This window comes from Onychomys torridus, chromosome 3 (genome assembly GCF_903995425.1).
Source record: "Onychomys torridus chromosome 3, mOncTor1.1, whole genome shotgun sequence".
NCBI classification, from domain to species: Eukaryota; Metazoa; Chordata; class Mammalia; order Rodentia; family Cricetidae; genus Onychomys; species Onychomys torridus.
In genome coordinates this window covers 118,915,437-118,934,578 of record NC_050445.1, presented here as the reverse complement: position 1 = coordinate 118,934,578, position 19,142 = coordinate 118,915,437, and the positions used below count along the sequence as shown (strand labels likewise).

Genomic DNA, 19,142 nt, shown 5'->3' with positions numbered 1-19,142 from the left:
GTACCCACAATAACATTGCCTCTTACGGTATGAATTTGCATTTTAACAGGCACTAAGCTTTTGGCTAAAGGTACACATTTCTAAACTAGAAACTCGGGTATCAGTTAATGGGAGGGATGCATGTAGGGGACAGAAGACCTCTTTTTTGTTCTTGGAGAAATCTTAGTAATTAGATAAGTGTAAGTGACCTTCTCCTCATAAATCTGGGACAAATTATGGGTGTTATTCATCTCTTTATTCTATTTTAATAAATACTATTTGATTATCTACTCTAAAACCAAAGTGTTTTTAAAACCATCCATCCATTTGCCAGGATGGACACCAGTTGTAGACATTTATATAAAATGCCTTTGAAGTTCTCAAAGCTGCTAAAGTACATGTGCAATCCCACCTGGATGACTCTCTCTGCATTACACTGTGTTGATTTTCCTGGGATATCCTAGATAGTCTTGGATTATTACTTGTCAAGTAATTGTGAAATAAGTAAAAATGGGGAACACAGAAATGGACATATGGGGCCAGAGAAGTGGCTCAGTGGTTAAGACCATGTACTCCTCTTGGGGAGGATCCAGGTTCCATTCCCAGTACCTACAGAGAGACTCCGCTTTCCATAGCTCCAGTTCCAGTGGGTCTCATGCCCTCTTCTGGCCTCTGTAGGCACCAAGTGCACACATGATACAGAGACATATATGAAGGCAAAATACCCACACACATAAAGTAATAATTCTTTAAGTGGAGGTAAATTATTATTATCATTTTTAAGCATCTCATACAACTTTACAAAAAAGTGTATAGGTTTTTAAAAATTACTCACCTCTAATGTTTTATGATTTTGTTAGTCCTAATTTTAGGATAGCAGATTTTAGAGAAGTGCCATGATCACACAGAACTTGAGTGCTCCTTTCTTTCAGGACCTATTGCACAACACAGTAGATACTTTGTATAAGAAAAAGTTAATCCCCAAATTGACAGCAATAAAGTTGAAAAGCCTTAATTTGGCTCTTGTCTGAAGTTCAGTCTTGGGTACCCAGACACTTGGTAAAATAGTATATCTGACAAAATATTAAGGCTAAATATATGAACCTTCACAAAATCATATTATAAATCACTTGATAAATATACAAAATCGAAAACAGAATAGATGTTATTGACAAAGACTGAGAATGGGGGGATTAGACTTAACTTTTACACAATTAAGTACTTTTAAAAATCAGCCATGGTGTGCCCTCTCCTGGGTAGGAGATCTTCCTTATGTCACTTAAAAAATAGAAATAAAGGCGAACCAACAACAATCATACATACAAAAGGAACTACTCATGTCATTAAAAATGAGACAATATCAACTGTGACACACAGAAAACCATTTCAGGCCATAACAACTTTCAAAACCTACTAATCACAGACATTGGGAGGGAGAGAGAGGAAGAAAGTTGCTAACATCAGCTGCAGCAGTGAAGCTTAAAGCCTGACATGAACCTTTCACAGTTTATATTAGTGAAGAGAGAGGTGGGGGAAAGTGATCCTGTCCCTTTAATTTCCCTTTCTGAGCAGAGCAGGCTGCACAGCCCTGACAAGCTCACTTGTTCCCGTCTTTAATGTGCAATCTGTTTTCTCCAGCGGAGGGCACTCAGTGTATCACAAACTCCAGCATTAGCACCAACCAGCTCTGAGCACCATCAGTCTCCGGAAAGCCTTCTGAATTAGACAAGGGCTGCCTCTCAGCACAGCTACAAAACACTTTCAACCTGACCAGCTAAATGGATAAACCTAGCCCGCATAGCTTTTAAACTGGGGTCTCACACAGCACAGGCGGCCTGCTTGCTTCAACAACTGAAAAATCCTGAGGATGAATTGCTTTATCTGGGAATGGCAAAAGCCAGCACAATAAGGAATGCCAGGTATTCTGAGGATTTTCTTTCTTTCTTTCTTTTCTTTTCTTTTTTCCCCTGCTCCCATGTCTTTCTTTCTCTCTCTCTCTCTCTCTCTCTCTCTCTCTCTCTCTCTCTCTCTCTCTCTTTCTCTTTTTCCACATAGAAGTTGGTTACCTCCGAGATGGGCTGTAGCTCTTTTCACAGATTGCCAATTTACTGCTAATGTGTCCCTAGTGAATTATACAATGGTCCTCAGAGCCTAGAGGCCCTCCCCCCTCCGACCCCCGCACCCGAGCAGCTTCCTCTTTCCTGCCCCTTCATCCCACCCCTGCTATTTTTTTAAGTATACGTATATATATATATTATTGTGTGTGTATATGTGTGTGTGTGTGTGTGTGTGTGTGTGTGTGTGTGTGTGCCTGCCTGTCCTCTCCGGGGAAGTTTACATGGGGCTACTGGCTCACATGCGGGCTCAGATTGGTTTGAATGACAGCTGCACTGTGTCATGAAGGTGGTGGTGATTTCTACAGGAGAGACCAAATAAGAAGAAAGCTGAGAGAGGGGGGCAGACGTTTTTTGGATGACAAAGGATGGGTAAGCGAACTTTTGTTGTTTTCGTCTTAGCAAAGCTGATCCTAACCCCTCATCCTCAACTGGGCATTTGCTGCTAAAAGACCAGGAAACAGGCACAAAGCAGCAACCTCCACTTTACCAGTTGTCTCACTAGAGTTGCTATTATATTTTTAGATCCTTTTCTTTTGGCAGTTTTTTTTTTTTTTTTTTTTTTTTTTTTGATCCATAAATGCATAACGCGGACTGAAACACACTCTGGAGCGAGAGCTTTAAGACTGTCTCTAGCGTCTGCGTACCCACAGCTTGGGAATAGAGCATGAAATAAATACCGTGTTTGCTTCTGTTCCCTGATAATATGAGGCACGCTTATGTTCAGGTTGCTGTCAGGAGGACTGTTAACACTTGGCTCTGTGTGTGTGCAGGGGTGGGGTCCCTACTTTATCAGAGGTGGCCCCTGAGGCTTGTTTAATCTTGGAAGCTGCATCCTGAATACAGCTTCCAAATTTCCAGTAGTCATTTGCCAGTTTTATTTTTTTGAGTGTGACTGGCTTCTTTTTCCCCCTCCCTCTTTCTCCTGTCTGGGAGAGCTGGGTTGTATTTCAATGAGTCTGTAGCTGACTAGAAGACTTAGTGCAAGATCAAGCTAATTTTAAATAAATAAGTAAATAAATAAACGAAGAAGAGGAAAAAGAAAAAAAAAGAACTCTTCTAGAGAGGGAGAATTTTTAGACTAGGATATTGGCTGATTGATTCTCAGTTAAAGGATGACTACCAAAGAAGAAAATAAATTGCAGCCTGCAGTAGCCCCCCCCCTCCTCTCTCTCTGTCTGTCTCTCTCTTCCCCATTAAGAAATAATATACCTACTGTTGAAGATGGAGAGGAGTCCCATCTCATGCAATGACTTGAAAATGCGGCATAAATGCTAATAGATTGCAACTTTGCAGGCTTTCTGAAGTTAATGGAGTCAGGGGAGAGATGAAAAACAGTCAGTGAGAGACTTGAGCAGGTCAGGATGCTGAGGGCAAAGATAGTGGTCTTCCTTGCTTATTTCTCAAATCTGCAAGGGCAATTATATGGAGGGAAAAAAACAGGCAATCTATCTAATAACATGATTAGTTTATATTCTGCACATTTTGAATAAGAATTTGATGTCTTAGCTAGAGCTGGGGGTGGCTGTGGTATGGGTGATCACGTATCTTAGCTCGTGTATCTCTGGGCATGGGGCCAAGGTATGCAATAATGTATGTTTATTAACCAACTGAGGGGACCTCACACTGATATGAACCATCTTTTGTGGGCTGACTGTGCATACTCTTATGCCATTTTTCAGGTCTCAGAGATTGTAACCCCTGTATGCAGTCAGTATGTAATTCAGGCAGAGCAAACTTGGATTACTTTGACAGTATCCTGGAAGCTCTTTTGCTAAATCACAGTCTATTTGCTCAACTAGGAAAGAGGTTCAAAAACCACGTTTCCTAAGTCATCTTTCTGACCTTAGTGAAAGATGCATTGTAGTCCTGTGGGTCAATACAGTGACAGCCAAATGTTATTGTTATTCAAATGTCAGCATTCAGGAAAAAGAAATGCCCTGGGCTTTTCAGGGTAGGGATATAGTAGAACTCTTGAAACTCAGAGAGATTTTTCACAGTTCTACAGCTCTGTGATATGATGAAGATGAAGGAGGAAAGAATGAAATCTAAACAGCAAGCATGGAGCTTTCTAGAGGAAAAACAGATTTAAGTGTCAAAATGTGTTCTTAAATGAACTATCTCATTCTTCCACTAGAGCGGACCCTCCTGATCCTGATGAACCAGTGGTGCTTTACTGTGACTCTTTGACAGTGTGCATCTGTGTTCTCTTTGCTATTGTAGGTTTTGGTCTAATCACGCAGCTGAAAGGCATGAGTGTGTTTCTGGTGCTATTTCCCACCCTGCTGCTGGTTATGCTGACGGGGGCTCAGAGAGCTTGCCCGAAGAATTGCAGATGTGATGGCAAGATTGTGTACTGTGAGTCTCACGCCTTTGCAGACATCCCTGAGAACATTTCTGGAGGGTCACAAGGTTTATCCTTAAGGTTCAACAGCATTCAGAAACTCAAATCCAATCAGTTTGCTGGCCTTAACCAGCTTATATGGCTTTATCTTGACCATAATTACATTAGCTCAGTGGATGAAGATGCCTTTCAAGGGATCCGCAGACTGAAAGAATTAATTCTAAGCTCCAACAAAATTACCTATCTGCACAATAAAACATTTCACTCAGTCCCCAATCTCCGCAACCTGGATCTCTCCTACAACAAACTTCAGACCTTGCAATCTGAGCAGTTTAAAGGCCTCCGGAAACTCATCATTTTGCACTTGCGATCTAATTCCCTAAAGACTGTGCCCATAAGGGTTTTTCAAGACTGCCGGAACCTTGACTTTCTGGATTTGGGTTACAATCGTCTCAGAAGCTTATCCCGAAATGCATTTGCTGGTCTTCTGAAGTTGAAGGAGCTCCACCTGGAGCACAATCAGTTTTCAAAGATCAACTTTGCGCATTTTCCTCGTCTCTTCAACCTGCGATCCATTTACCTGCAGTGGAACCGAATCCGCTCTGTGAGCCAAGGCCTAACTTGGACCTGGAGTTCCTTGCACACCTTGGATCTATCAGGGAATGACATCCAAGCGATCGAGCCTGGCACATTTAAATGCCTCCCCAATTTACAAAAATTGAATTTGGATTCCAACAAGCTCACCAACGTCTCCCAGGAGACCGTGAATGCATGGATATCCTTAATATCCATCACCTTGTCTGGAAACATGTGGGAATGCAGTCGGAGCATCTGTCCTCTGTTCTACTGGCTGAAGAATTTCAAAGGGAATAAAGAAAGTACCATGATATGTGCAGGGCCTAAGCACATACAGGGAGAGAAGGTCAGCGATGCTGTGGAGACTTACAACATCTGCTCTGAGGTCCAGGTGGTCAACACAGAAAGATCACACCTGGCTCCTCAAACTCCCCAGAAGCCCCCGTTCATCCCCAAACCTACCATCTTCAAACCTGATGCCATCCCAGCCACCCTGGAGTCAGCAAGTCCATCCCCGGGCTTTCAGATTCCAGGGACGGATCATGAGTATGAGCATGTGTCATTTCACAAAATCATCGCAGGAAGTGTGGCTTTGTTCCTCTCGGTAGCCATGATTCTCCTGGTGATCTATGTGTCTTGGAAAAGGTACCCAGCCAGTATGAAACAACTCCAACAGCACTCGCTCATGAAGAGGCGACGGAAAAAGGCAAGGGAGTCAGAGAGACAAATGAATTCCCCTTTACAGGAATACTACGTGGACTACAAGCCGACGAACTCTGAGACCATGGATATATCGGTTAATGGATCTGGTCCCTGCACATATACCATCTCTGGCTCCAGGGAGTGTGAGGTATGAACCGTGATCCTCCTAAAACCATTTCTACTGCGGGGAAGGAGAGGTAAATGTTTGAGGCTCTAGCGGTGTGTCTAATCACTAGAAAGATTAACGACCCTTTTGCTTTGGGGTTTTGCTCAGTGTGAAAGGTTACTTAATTAAATTGCAACCACCAGGAAACTGACTACTTAAAAAAAAATGGTTGAAACTTGAAAGAAAATCATTCAAGGATGGGATTAAGTTGTAATAAAATACTATGTTAAAACACCTATTTTTTTCCCTATCTTTCCCCCCCCCTAAAACAGTGTATAAAGGGGTTGGATTTAGAAACATGAATTCTTACAAACAAAACCATTCTGAAATTTATGTCTGGTTCTTGGTGATTGACTTCTATAATGGGGCGAAGATAGAAGGGCCAGCTTAATTTAAAATCCAAGTAAGGAAACCAAAATGATAGGAGGTAGTCAAGATTTAAACCAAAGAGCATTTGACCCAAGGCTTGACATTTTTTTTGCTGTTAACTTTTAGTTTGAGTTAAAGCATGCAACCAGGAAGTCACAGCCATGCCACATTTGTCTCGTTCATTGTTAAGCCAGCATAGAGAATATCCAAGGCCTGCTGTAGAACTGCATAAAATGATATTAATCTTCTAAGGATGCTTTCTTTCTGTTGTCATTATTTTCCTTTTATTTTTATTACTGGGACATGGATTACTTTCCAAAGGTTCCTTAAGTGCTGGCTATTTGTGTTTTATGAGAAGGAAACTGAATTTCCATATTTTGCCTGCTCCTCTAGTAACTAACAGGAGGCCCACTTCTAAAGGGTGACTTGGCAGTAACATAATGATGATGCTTGTCACCTTTGCTGTCGTCCTCAAAAGAAATGACACGAACTCTTGTCAGTCTGACTCAAAACTAAGTGATGCAAATATTTATGAATAAAAGGTGTAACTTTTGCTAGAGTCTTCCTCATTTGCATAGAATCCTCAAAGGCGTGTCTGTATTTCATGTTGGATTCTGTTCATTTATATGAGAATAAGTTTGGTCCAGTTCCTAAGTATTTAATTTAAAAGGTCACTTACCAGAACACTTTACATGAATAGAACAGTGATCTCCCACTTCCTTTTTGTACTTGAATTACATATTATGTATGTTGGTCTTTCCTTGGTAAAATCATACTGTGTAACATCCAACTACCAGGTTTTGTTGCCAGAATATTTTAGCGAATTGAAATTGGTTCTGGCAATTGGCTCTTTTAGTATATGATATTACCTAATTTCAAAAGTGAGTTTTAATGAGTGTTTAAAGATGGTGCTCTTTCTAATGCTACTTATATCAATTAGGGAACATAATTTGTTCTTTGGTAACACATACCAAGTTTTCCACAGACCTAAATGCAGACTTTAATGAGTGTTTTCAGATGCTCCAGTGAATTTGAAATAATCTCAAACTTAGTACATTTTGGACTCTTTCAATTGTTCTTTGCTAAGTTTGTTTTCTCTTTCTCTTTTTTCTTGTTTGTGTACCACTGAAAATAAAAGACATAATCCCAAACAATAAATCCCCCAAAGAAACCTGTATAAGCAAATGCCCTTAAAACTTAAAGAGAATAAAATATTTCTATGAAAGTCTAACCAGGCTTAATGTTTTTCTTGCAAGCCCACATTGGTGCATTTAGAGGTGAATGTTCAGAATGCAATTTCATCTTATTTTATTCTGGGTATTTCTCATATCTCTGATTCCTTGAAAGGTTGGTACCATGAAAGCTAATTAAAAATCCATGTCTATTCATTTATTTTCTCTGGATTAAAATGGTGAGTCAAAATTCACCAAGAAGGAAGAAAGACTTTCAAAGAAGGGCTAGAAAACAGGTATCCTAATTTTTTTTCCAGAGACATTACATTACAGATATTTTCTTTCAAAATTCCTGGACTCTACTGTGATGTGAAATAAAAGATCTTTTATCTCATAAAAATGTAATTGAAAACACAGAATACCATATTTTCTGAGCAGAGGACTGTGTAGCTATGAAAGTGAACTGGCAAAATTGATTATTGAAACATCAGTCAGCAAGTAGCATATAAAACATTGTAATGATACTGTTGAGTCAAGTAGCAGCTACTAGGGATGAGAAAATTCTTTGTTCTGGAACTTGGAAGATATAGGCTAAGGAAAAAAAAAACTTAAGAAAGTTAAACTTTAGAAAGCATCACTTTATTCAGAAACTTAAGTATATCCCAATAATGCAGACATCACTACTACTTTGGATAGTATATTCAGATATTAGAGTAATAGATGGATTTTTTAATTAGGAAATGGGAATTAATTACAGAGTTCCTTAGCATCTCCTCTTTGTCACAAAACGTTCTGCTTTTAAGAGAATGTCCTTTAAAGAAAGGTACTCAATGAAACAGAGCCAGGAAATGAGGCAACTGTTTTCCCAAATTGATATTTTAGCAGTTACTCTATTCTGTCTTGAGTCTGGTATTTTTACATAATTCATAATATCAGCAGTATAGACTCTGAACAATTATTTGTATGTTTATAGTACATTTTGTGTTATAAAAAGACATAATAAGAAACTATCAAAGCAGTAAGGATTCCACTAGAACACATTGCAGTGATTGTTAAATTTCTAAGACAATGCCTTGAAAAAGAAGGAATTCAATGGAAGATTCATTCAACTAATCTGTGATACATTTAGTTGTCATAAACTATACATAACTGAAATACCCACTTAGTCTGGTTAATGGTAACATGAAACTGTTATGCTCTCTCACTAAGATGGGAACTATGAGAATACCACCAGAAAATACCATCTTCAAATTCAATGTTTCCCTGTGTGTTTTTCAAGGGGCAGTTTTGAACAATTCATATGCAAAAATCAGACTAATAATTTAGGAAACAATATTTTAATTGAATAACCAGTAAACATTTCTCACATCTATAAAAGAAGAATTCAGTAGATAGATGTGAGTGATTAATATGATTAATAGAATAAATATGGGAAGCTTACACATATCTGTCACCATCTTGAGTAAATCAGTGTGCTTGATTAGAGATCATCTAATCTGCCTGTCTTTGGAAGGACTAAACAAAATGAACTCAAAGCTAATGACATTCACCTAAAACTTAGGAAGATGTTATTAACACTAGAGGCACCCTCAATCCTTACTTTCCAAACTAGCTTGTGAAATCTTATGCAACTTCTTTTCATTAATCATATCACAGAGATGATGATTGCATATGCATCATTCTTTATACCATTTCACCCCTAGGTTTTGTAAAGAACAAAACTTCCAATATCTGGTTCTTCTAAGGTTGCTTTATCAACTGATAGAAATAACGACATTTACAAAATTAGCCTATTTGAATGAAGGAAAATGGAAATAATTTCTAGGTTGTCTTTCACATTTTAAAGTAGTGCCATTGTTGAAGCATGAAAGATAATGAAAAAAGTATCTAAGATTCTTCATGTAAAGTGCTTCAAATGTGAAGTCCTAAAAGTTTATCTTAAAGCTAACAGTGCTACCATTAAGGAGAATGTCAGTATATATGACAACTTAACTGTGTATTTTCCACATTTTTGTTATTTTAATTACACATTTTAAAATAAGTGTATAACACAGACTATTCTTGTCTTTCATGACTGTGCAGCAAGATGGTATAGGCTACAACTAACAATTTGTATAGACATAATTGACTGTATTAGGTCAATGCAAACTATTGACTTAAGAAGTAATGTTATCTTCTTTTGGCACTTTAGAAGTTGGCTTTTTGTAGGTTGCTTAATTGATTTCCAAGAACAGGAAGTTTTTAAACATATTGAAAGAGGGTTCTTAGGTGAACTTGGCCAGTGTTATTGTCTCATTAACCATTTACTGAAATAGTTATAGAATATACAACTCTTATTTTGATGAATTAAATTATGTCAGGGTGAACTATTATAATTGGAGCTATATATTATGTAGTCATATACAGAATATTTATGTATATGTGTGTTTATATAAGAATTGTACATGTAAGCATCAGTATATTCATATGTCTTTTTATAGATATATACACCTTTGTAGAAGACAGGTGATATGGGAGAAAATGGGAAATATATGTTACATTAGAGTTAATGACTATTTTCAATATCAATGAAAATAATATGGTGTCAGAATTAGTAATGTTTGTTAGAAATACTGTTTTTAAGGTAATCACAATCTATTTTTATAAAAGCATTTAATGAAGTCAAATTTGAATCTCTATGATATATTGGCATTTTATTGTGATAAGGAATTAACTAATTCTTTTTCTTTTACTTATAACTCATATTGTATTCCACTATCATAGGGTTAACCAAGTCAAAGCGATCTTCAATCCAGTAAATTTTGTAAAATCTCTGCATTCATGTACAGAATTAAGTCCAGAAATTTGAGACATACAGGAGAAACCAAGCTATTTTTATTCCTTTGGCTATGAGGAAAGGAACAAGAAAGAGCATGTTGAATTATTAAAAATCAGCTTCTAGGTGAGTGGTCATATAATCCTCCCATTTGGGAGAAAATTTATATACCACACACTGGCATGATGAGCATCCAAACATCCAGGTATATATACCTGTGCTTGTGTCTTACATTCTGCCAAGTAGCTACTTACTTTGAAAGCACTGAAAAGTATGATACCTTTTAAAAATATCGATTGTCTGACTTGATCCAATTAAAATCTCTTTGTGAATGGTGTTTTTATTAGAATTTGAACTGGTACTTGTGAGAAGTGACAGCTGCCAACAAGAACTGACATGACAAATTCAGGAAAGATTTTTTTACCTGACTAAAATGGTTCAGTTCTTTTCTATAATTCGCTAGAAACAGCATCTGAAGACATGGTTTGAAGCATGGGTTGTGCTCTGATCCAAGCTGAGGAGTCTAAGGACTTAAGAATATATAGATTTCGTTTAATACACTAAATTACATAATTCCATTTTTTTCTTAGTGCTGATTTTTTTCTTTTTGGGTGAAGTATATCATCTCTATCCTCAAATTTTCCTTCATAGACAACAGTGTGCTTTAGAGGTTGTTTGGCAACATCAGCATTGGTGACTCATCTGACTGCTCATGTCTCTGGAGTTCTGTGATTCAGTAAATCAAGGATAGTGTGGCATCTTGTGTGTTACCAAGCACTGGGGATTATGAAACATTAATATTTCTTTTGGTTAGGAAAATATGTGAAGTGATGTTGAATACCTTTTAAAAATTAAAATTGCTTTCTACAGTACTAGAAGAGTCATAATTCATCCAGTCAGTTTAATAAAATCTCAATATTCTTAAATGGGAGAGAAATTGTGAGGCTATTTTTCTCATGCTCTCCAGAAGCCATTGAAATGTTAGGGAGGGTTGAGGAAGGTTGATAAAAATCACAGTATTCTCAATGGTATCAAAATCACTGGTTTTCAAATGAGTAGTTTCTACATTGTACCCAATTCACACTTAAAACCCTGCTAAAATTTTAAAATGTTTCACCACACAGAAATAAATTCTACAGTTGAGAGATTACTCTTTTGAAGAAAAATGTTTTATTGCATCATATGCATTAGGATTTTTTTTTAACAGTACTTTTACTTATGTGGAGTCCAGATAATGATTTCCAGGAGTTGGTCCTCTTCTCCCATTATGTAGGACTGAGGAATCAGGCCAGGTCTTCAGGCTTGGTGTGAGTGCTTTTGCCCACTGAGGCATCTCATTGGCCCTGTTGCAGTATTTATCAACATAAAATTTAGAAGTGAAGTAAGAACAAAGCTGATAAACTGTTTTAAAAGTTATGAAAATACTGTAAATTTAAAAACTATTTAGACATAAATTATCCAAAAACTATATATAAACATGACTAAAGGGAAAACTTTGAAGACAAACCCCAAATAATGAATTTTCAACACATAATACAGTGGTTTCATTTTATGGCATTATTTTATACATGGGAATATTTTAGTAGGATATAAATGATGTTCTTCAATATAAGCATCAACATAATTCTGAAATACTCTCTTTAATGATCCATATATACTTAAGTATTTATACTCTTGTATACATGTTGCTGAAACATAATATATATGCCTATATTAGAATAGTGCCAATTTTTCTTTTGAATATGTATAACTAGTTCTTTACTAACTTGCTGAGTTTATGGGATTTGTCTTCATTGTAAGTATTACAGGAACATATTAAATATAATTCTAAGTCATGGGAGTACCTTTGATGTACTTTGGTTGTTGTTCTCTGTTCCACATTAGTCTGAAATATAAATACTGCTCACTACCACCTTGTAAGAGGCATTTCTTATGCTTTAACACAGTTTTCTTCCTTCTCTCCTTTTCCAGATGTCAGGGCAAGTGGCAAAGATATACTCATTAACCCTAGACATGAAGGCCATCTTATTAATTCTTACTTTGCTTTCCTTTAATTGTCCTGTCCCTATAATCACATGAAAAGAGAAAATACCTATAGCTTTAAAATTCTACAAAAAATTATAATGCTCACTTCTACATAATATTTCAATGTTTGGGATCTTCAAATCTTACTGAATTAAAGATGAACAAATGTTTTTATTCAAATCAAGGGAATATAAACTAGTTGCTTAAGAGAGCTATTTCTTTAGATTCTCAGTAAAATACATATTGCATATAGAAGTATAGAGAGTTATCCGTTATTTCATTAGGGGGATGTTGAAGTTGAAAGTTCAACCATGTCAATATTACTTACATAATACTAGTTATCATTATTCAGGGAAGGCAATTGCCACTGATTTATTTTCACTGTCTTCTTTCACCTTAAAGGAGTAACAGTCTTGTTTACTTGCTTGTTTTTATAATGTAAAGTTATTAGACAAATCAGTTTGAAATAAAATAAAAAGAATAATATTTTAATGTCTTATTTTCTCCTTCCTCTCTTCTTTCTCAAATCAGCATTACTGTATCATGTTTGAAGTGTTGAAAACTGTTAAAAAGTTCATTTATTGCTTTCCTCACTGACTTAACAAATGTGTTAAATGTACTCATGTTCAATGAAAACTCTCAAATTCATCTTTTCATATTATAATGATGTCACTAATAAACAGTTTGATCTGTGCAGTTTTGGCACCAACAACTGGCAACAATTTACAAAAGACAGAAAGAAAAGGAAATGGAAATTAATAATTCCTACATCTTCCCTTTTGTTGATGTGATAGAAAAAAATTGATATTTCTTTCTGTGTTTATAGATCTGTAGAAGTAAGAGCAGAGAGGTCAGCCATGGGCTGTTTTACGTTGACAGCTACCTACTACACGGACCAGTCTTACACTGGTCCAGTGGTTAGATCAAAGGGTTAAAAGTGGTCATGTATTTGAAACTGACTCCCTTTGCTTTGCCAGGATTGGACAAGTAAATATGTAACTGACCTTTCCATGATATAATTTTTCTATCTATTGAACTGGGATAATATCTTTCCAAGTAACTGGCTGACATGATTAATGAGATACTGTTTGAAAACTCTTCACTCCTTCACTGTAAATATAAATGATTATTAAGTAGAAGCCTTGCTGTCTACTGAAAAATGCAATATCCAATCTGGATGCATTATTTTCCTTGTTATTATTAGTTATAATGATGCCAATAATGTACATGATTTAGAAGCAAGTATTCTGCTTATGTTTCTTCTAATCTGAATAATAAACCTCATCTTTCTGGCCCCTGAGGGAGCTCTAATTTAGTTTGCATACAGGTACAGTAATACTTAATAATAACTTAAGATTTTTAAAATATCCCATTGGCTAAGACTTTTATTTACCTTTCTAAGAAAGTAATATTTATAATTCTTTCATTGGTACTAGCCATAAAAAAGAAATGTATTAGAAACATGACTCTAAATCCCAAGTCTCATCAACTATTGATACTCAGTTAATTGTTTTTTTAAACCAAAAGTGCTTCTAGCTCCCCCATATGTTTGTATCCTCAATATGGGAATTTTCAGCAAAATATAGGCTATGGCTTGTGGTTTAAAAACTTACTAATTTAAAGAAGATGTGATGCACTACTTCTGTTGTATATATCTACATAACGTCAGTAAGATTTCATTTAACTTGGCCTATAACTTCTTCTCTTACACAGACAAGTAAGAATTTAATGTAGTGTCCACATCATGCATAAGGAACAAGAAATGAAGGGCTAAGAACTGTTTCTTAATGAAAATTTGGTTCATGGTTTAAACATGATAGTGCATGTGAAGACAAACTAGGGTAGCTTCATTGTCAAAAAGGAATTTATTACTGTACAGTATTCCTTATATAAATAGTCCTTTGGTGACTGAAACACTGATATGTGGAACATGGCTATCTATGTATCTATGTTATCTATCCACCCTGTACCCATCTCTATAAATGATACATATGTATGTCAGATTTTATATTTGTGGATATTTATATTTATTGGCTATAACCCAAATTCTTTTATTGAAACATCTATTACCTAATTTTTACTTTTGTCCCATAAATCTTATGTAGTGTAAAGTAAAATAACACATTTAGCTTTCCCCAAGGAATATGTAACAGTGAATGTTATTAACTAAGGGGCAAAGTATTAAGGACTGGTAGTCAGGGTCCTTAACAAATACAAACAAAACACAGATGTAGCAGACAAATAAAAATAACTTTATGGGCTGAGAAAGGAGCTCCATTGGTAGAGTACTCACCTAGCATGTACAAAGCCCTCCATTCAATCGTCTCCAGTAGCCAGATTTAGGGCAGTACACCAGAGGTGGAGGCAGGGAATCAGAAGTTCAAAGTCATCTGTAGCTGTTTATGAATTTGAGGTCAGTCTGTGAACATGAGATACTTGTTATGAAAGAAGAAAAGAAGGAATAACAGAAGAAAGAAAGGAAGGGAGGAGGAGAGAGGGAGGGAGGGAGGAAGGAAGGGTAAGAAGAAAGTATGTTAATTTTAGTAGGTTTAACAATTGGTTTGCTGTAAGACTGAACATGCTGAATCACCCCAACATGGGGATGTCCACATGATACTTTAATCTGGTGATCTGTAACTAGGGTCATAATCATGTAATGTGGTGAGGGACCCACTGTTAGATGGACATTAGCTCCTGATTCCTCACTCTGCAAGTCACATTGATCCTGCATCCTAGATTTCCAGGAATTACCATCAGAGACCATGTTCAAAAATAACCAATGGTGTGATCACTTATCATTCCTCAACAGTCACCTTGACAAGTTCTGGCAGATCTTTTCACAAATGTCTTGAGGAAAAACAGACAGTTAAATAATATGAACTTGGGGAGGGTAGCAGTATTCTTCCTCAAGTGGGTCCGATGTTCATTCTTTGTGGGTTTTAGGTTAATAAACTGGATCAGACCTGGGGAATGACTATTCAAATGTAATTCTCTTTAAGACGTTTCAGCTAGACTTCAGTTAACTTATTCTATAACTCCTCTGTTTATACAAACTATTTAACAGGCTGCCTATTATTCTCTCCTAGGGACACTATAATCCTTTAGCTGCCCTTCCTTTAGTCAGGCTCTCTGTGTCCTTTGTTTTCCTATCCTTATGGTAACGCTGCCACTATGTATATGGTGATGGAGTGATGGGCCCATGCCTGTGCCTCCCATAATGCCTTTGGTCCTAATGTACTTACAGGTAACAGTTGGCTGACAGCTGTTCCTACTGTAAATTATAAATCACAGACAACACCCTCTTAGCACTATTTGCCTCAACCTTATTTTCATGGCCTCATTTTTTTCTGTCCACCTTGTGACACAGACTTTGCTACTAAGATCCAAATTTATTTTCCTTTTAATTGTTATTTTAAAAAACGAAAACATAATTAGATCCCAAATTAGAACTTTAAAGGCAAAGGAATATAAAATTTGCACATTTGCAATTCAAAATCAAATTAAACATCCCTGGTCACAAGTGTTGTGTCTCTTTTCAAATGACATGTTGTAAACCTCACTTTAAATCAGTATCCCATTATATTCCCCTTCATCTGGAGCATAACATTTTCCTCAGGAATTTGTGTATGATCAGCCTCTGGATTCAACGATGGACTAGGATTATTAGAATATCTGTTTATATTCTCATTGAATGTTCCTCTTAAACTTCATTGAAATGCAATGATTAATTACATAAGAAAATATTCCCATTTTATTATATGATGGTATTAGAATATATATGTGTGATTCCTACTAAACAATTGGTGGATTAATATTAGTACTTCTATATCTGATATAATTATCTAAACATAAAAACAAATTCTATAGTTTGACTTCAAAGTTTTATTTATTTCCTGTTATAACTTTAATACATTAATATTTATAACTATTTTAAGTGTTGAAAGACAAAATTATTAAAATATTAAGCGAAACTCTTAAAATGTTAGTGCAGAAGAAAATCCTTGGGAAATTAACATATTTGCTTTTAACATATCATAACACAGGTGGATGAGTATAGATGTGGGTCATAAATAATATAAACCTGATACTAAGATACTGCAATCTAGATATTAAAAGAAACTAAGCAGATTCTTTAAAATCCTCATTTTATGATAAAAATAAATATTTACTAAGTATGTTTTATTCCATGGCATTGATAGGATACTTCATATTTTCCTTAAACTTTTCCTTTTGTCAAACAATTATGAAGGTTCACACTTCATAACTAGTTCTGTTTCATAATTAAAACTCTACTGTAGAGAACTTGCAAATTAAAACATAAGGAAGATGGGCCTAGTGGCACATGCCTTTAAGCTCAAACACCTGTTTGAGTTGGGGCAGGGGGAGAAAGGTCTTTGTGCGTTCCCTGTGCAAAAACACAAACAAAAACAAATAAACCCAAAACAGTGGAATTTCACATTTGGATTTTACACTTTCATTATCATGTATATTCCATGAAGTTACCCACCACTGAATAGGAAAAAAAATCCAAAACAGATTTAGAACTAGGCAAAAAAAAAAAACCTAAAAAACATTGATTTTACATCTTCCTTCATGACTTGGATCCATTACCTGCATTCCATCCTTCTATATCACCTTCTATCTCCTTTTCTTACTTTCTTTTCCACATGTTATCTTGTACCCACATGCACATATTTACCTATGTACATACTGGATCCTGCTCACAACTATTTCTTCAAGAACCTCCTCATGCAAATACGTGATCCAAAGGAACAAAGTAAAATAACCTTTGTCTTGTTTTTCCAAGTTACTTTAAACTATATACATGGTTTTTTTATGTGTCCACATGATTCATCAGCATTTCCACTTTTCTGCATGCACACCAACTTTAGTGTCTGTTGTAACAATCTGAGAGTCTTGTTTTGCTGGCTACTTGATGTTTTGGGTTTTGTTTTTATTCTGTCTTTTAATACAGGATCTATCTGTAGCTCAAACTGGCCTCAAACTGCTTATGTAACCTTGAACTCCTGATTCTCTTGCCTCTACCTTCCAAACACTGGAATTGCACATGGGCATCAACACCCCTGGTTTGAGTTGTTTTGTTTGAGTCGTTGCATTTGATGTAATAGGTTTTATTCTTACATGTTTTTCTATTGGTTATTTGTAATATACTATCTGTACAGCCATCAAGTCTAACCATTACAGCAGTTTTTTGTTTTTTGTTTTTTGTTTTTTCTTTTAATAGAAATTCCTATCGTGGATGTAACAGGCACTCATTAGGTTTTGATCATTTTGTGTACATGTTCAGTTTTATAGTTCAACTTTAATCTCTTCAGAACTTATTTTAGCACAGAATGGAAAATAGAGACTAACTTATTTTTCTCCTTAAAGAGTTATATTTTCCCCGGAATCTTTAATTTAGACATGGACATGGAAGCATTCACGAATTTCAGACCATTTTGTATTTTGACAGTTGTCTCTGTTCCTTCTGAAGTGTATCAGAAGCATATTTCTAAACTCTAATACAGATTTACTGTTCATGAATGAAAGTGTGTCCTTTCTATAACAACTATATTCAACATAAACTTCATAAAAACTTTCTTATTTCTATTTTGATATGTACAATTGAGGCATATTTCTGTATTTTTCTCTTGAAAATACACACACACATACATGCACACACACTCAATTTAGCTACAATTATGTGAGTCAGTGAAATCTTTTTGAAGTAACAGAAATCACTAATTGTGTGAAGTAATCATTGTGGATGACATGACAGTGGTGCAAGGCTCCATTGTGATCAGCCTCTTCTAACCTCAACAGCAGCTGCCTGAAATCACTCTAAAATGCCAATATAGATATTACAATATCAATTCATATTGTTAGCTTTATTACATGATTTTAACATTTCTAGTTCAAAAATTTAAATAGAAGATATGAAAATAAAAACTATGTTTCTTACTATTTGCATGTTCTATCACCTAAATCTTCTAGAATAATATTAAATTAAGATAATATACATTGAAACATTTTGCTCTTTATTTTGATAAAATATTTTATTTGCCCATATTTAAATTTTGTATTTATTGTTTGAAGATTTCATATATTTATTGATCAAATTCACCCCTTGCTCTATCCTTTTTAACTCCTCCAGTCCTCTTCCTCATTACTCCCTTCCCAAATCCATGTACTCTTTTAACTCACTATGTTCATTTACTGCTGTATAGCCTAATTTAGCTCAACAAAGAATATATTTTTTATCTACATTGGTGTGCAATCATATAAGGTGACATGTTATTTTGCAATAATAGACAGGCACTCTTTTAGTCCAATTCTTCTTATGACAAATATAGAAATATTTTTATAAAACAAATATATAAATATTGACACCAAATGCAATGGATATTTTTAGCATTATAGTTTTTGTTTTTGAGGGGCTTATTTTATACATATTTAGGTGTATATTTTATAAATTATGAATTTAATTTCTCATGCAAATATTTGAATTCCTATAGTAAATTTAATATTTTATGTAATTCCTTTCCAGATAAGCACTCTTTGAGATTTAGTGGAAGTTTTTACTTCTCCTTTGGTGTGCGTGTGGGTGCGTGTGCATGTGTGTGTGGGGGGGCGTGTGTGTGTGGGGGGTGGGTATGTGTATGTATCTGTGTTCCACAGCAGATACGTTCAGGTCAGAGGACAACTTGCAGGAATAGTTTCTCTCCTACCATGTGGGTCCCTGGGATTGAACTCAGGTCACCAGACATAGCAGCCAGCACTACACCCCACTGAGCAACCTCATCAGCAGTCTCCATTTCTTTTTTCTTTCTTTCTTTATTTGGTTTGTTTGTTTGTTTGTTTGTTTGTTTGTTTGTTTTAG

At 35.7% G+C, this 19,142-nt stretch overlaps 1 protein-coding gene across 5 annotated transcripts in view; it reads left to right on the top strand.

Annotated features, from left to right (window-relative positions):
* The first annotated feature begins 1,588 nt into the window (after positions 1–1,588).
* Lrrtm4 (leucine rich repeat transmembrane neuronal 4) overlaps positions 1,589–19,142 on the top strand; it is a 793,348-nt gene continuing 775,794 nt past the window's right edge. Inside the window, exons 1-3 of one of the 5 annotated variants that reach the window (XM_036181702.1) lie at positions 1,610–1,898; positions 2,402–2,465; positions 4,317–5,863. In XM_036181702.1, coding sequence (XP_036037595.1) covers positions 2,462–2,465; positions 4,317–5,863 — 1,551 coding nt within the window. In that variant the 5' untranslated portion in view covers positions 1,610–1,898; positions 2,402–2,461. Of the gene's footprint in view, positions 1,899–2,382; positions 2,466–4,316; positions 5,913–19,142 lie in introns of all 5 variants that reach the window. The other 4 variants (XM_036181701.1, XM_036181700.1, XR_004944514.1 and 1 more) reach the window with 4 other exon arrangements.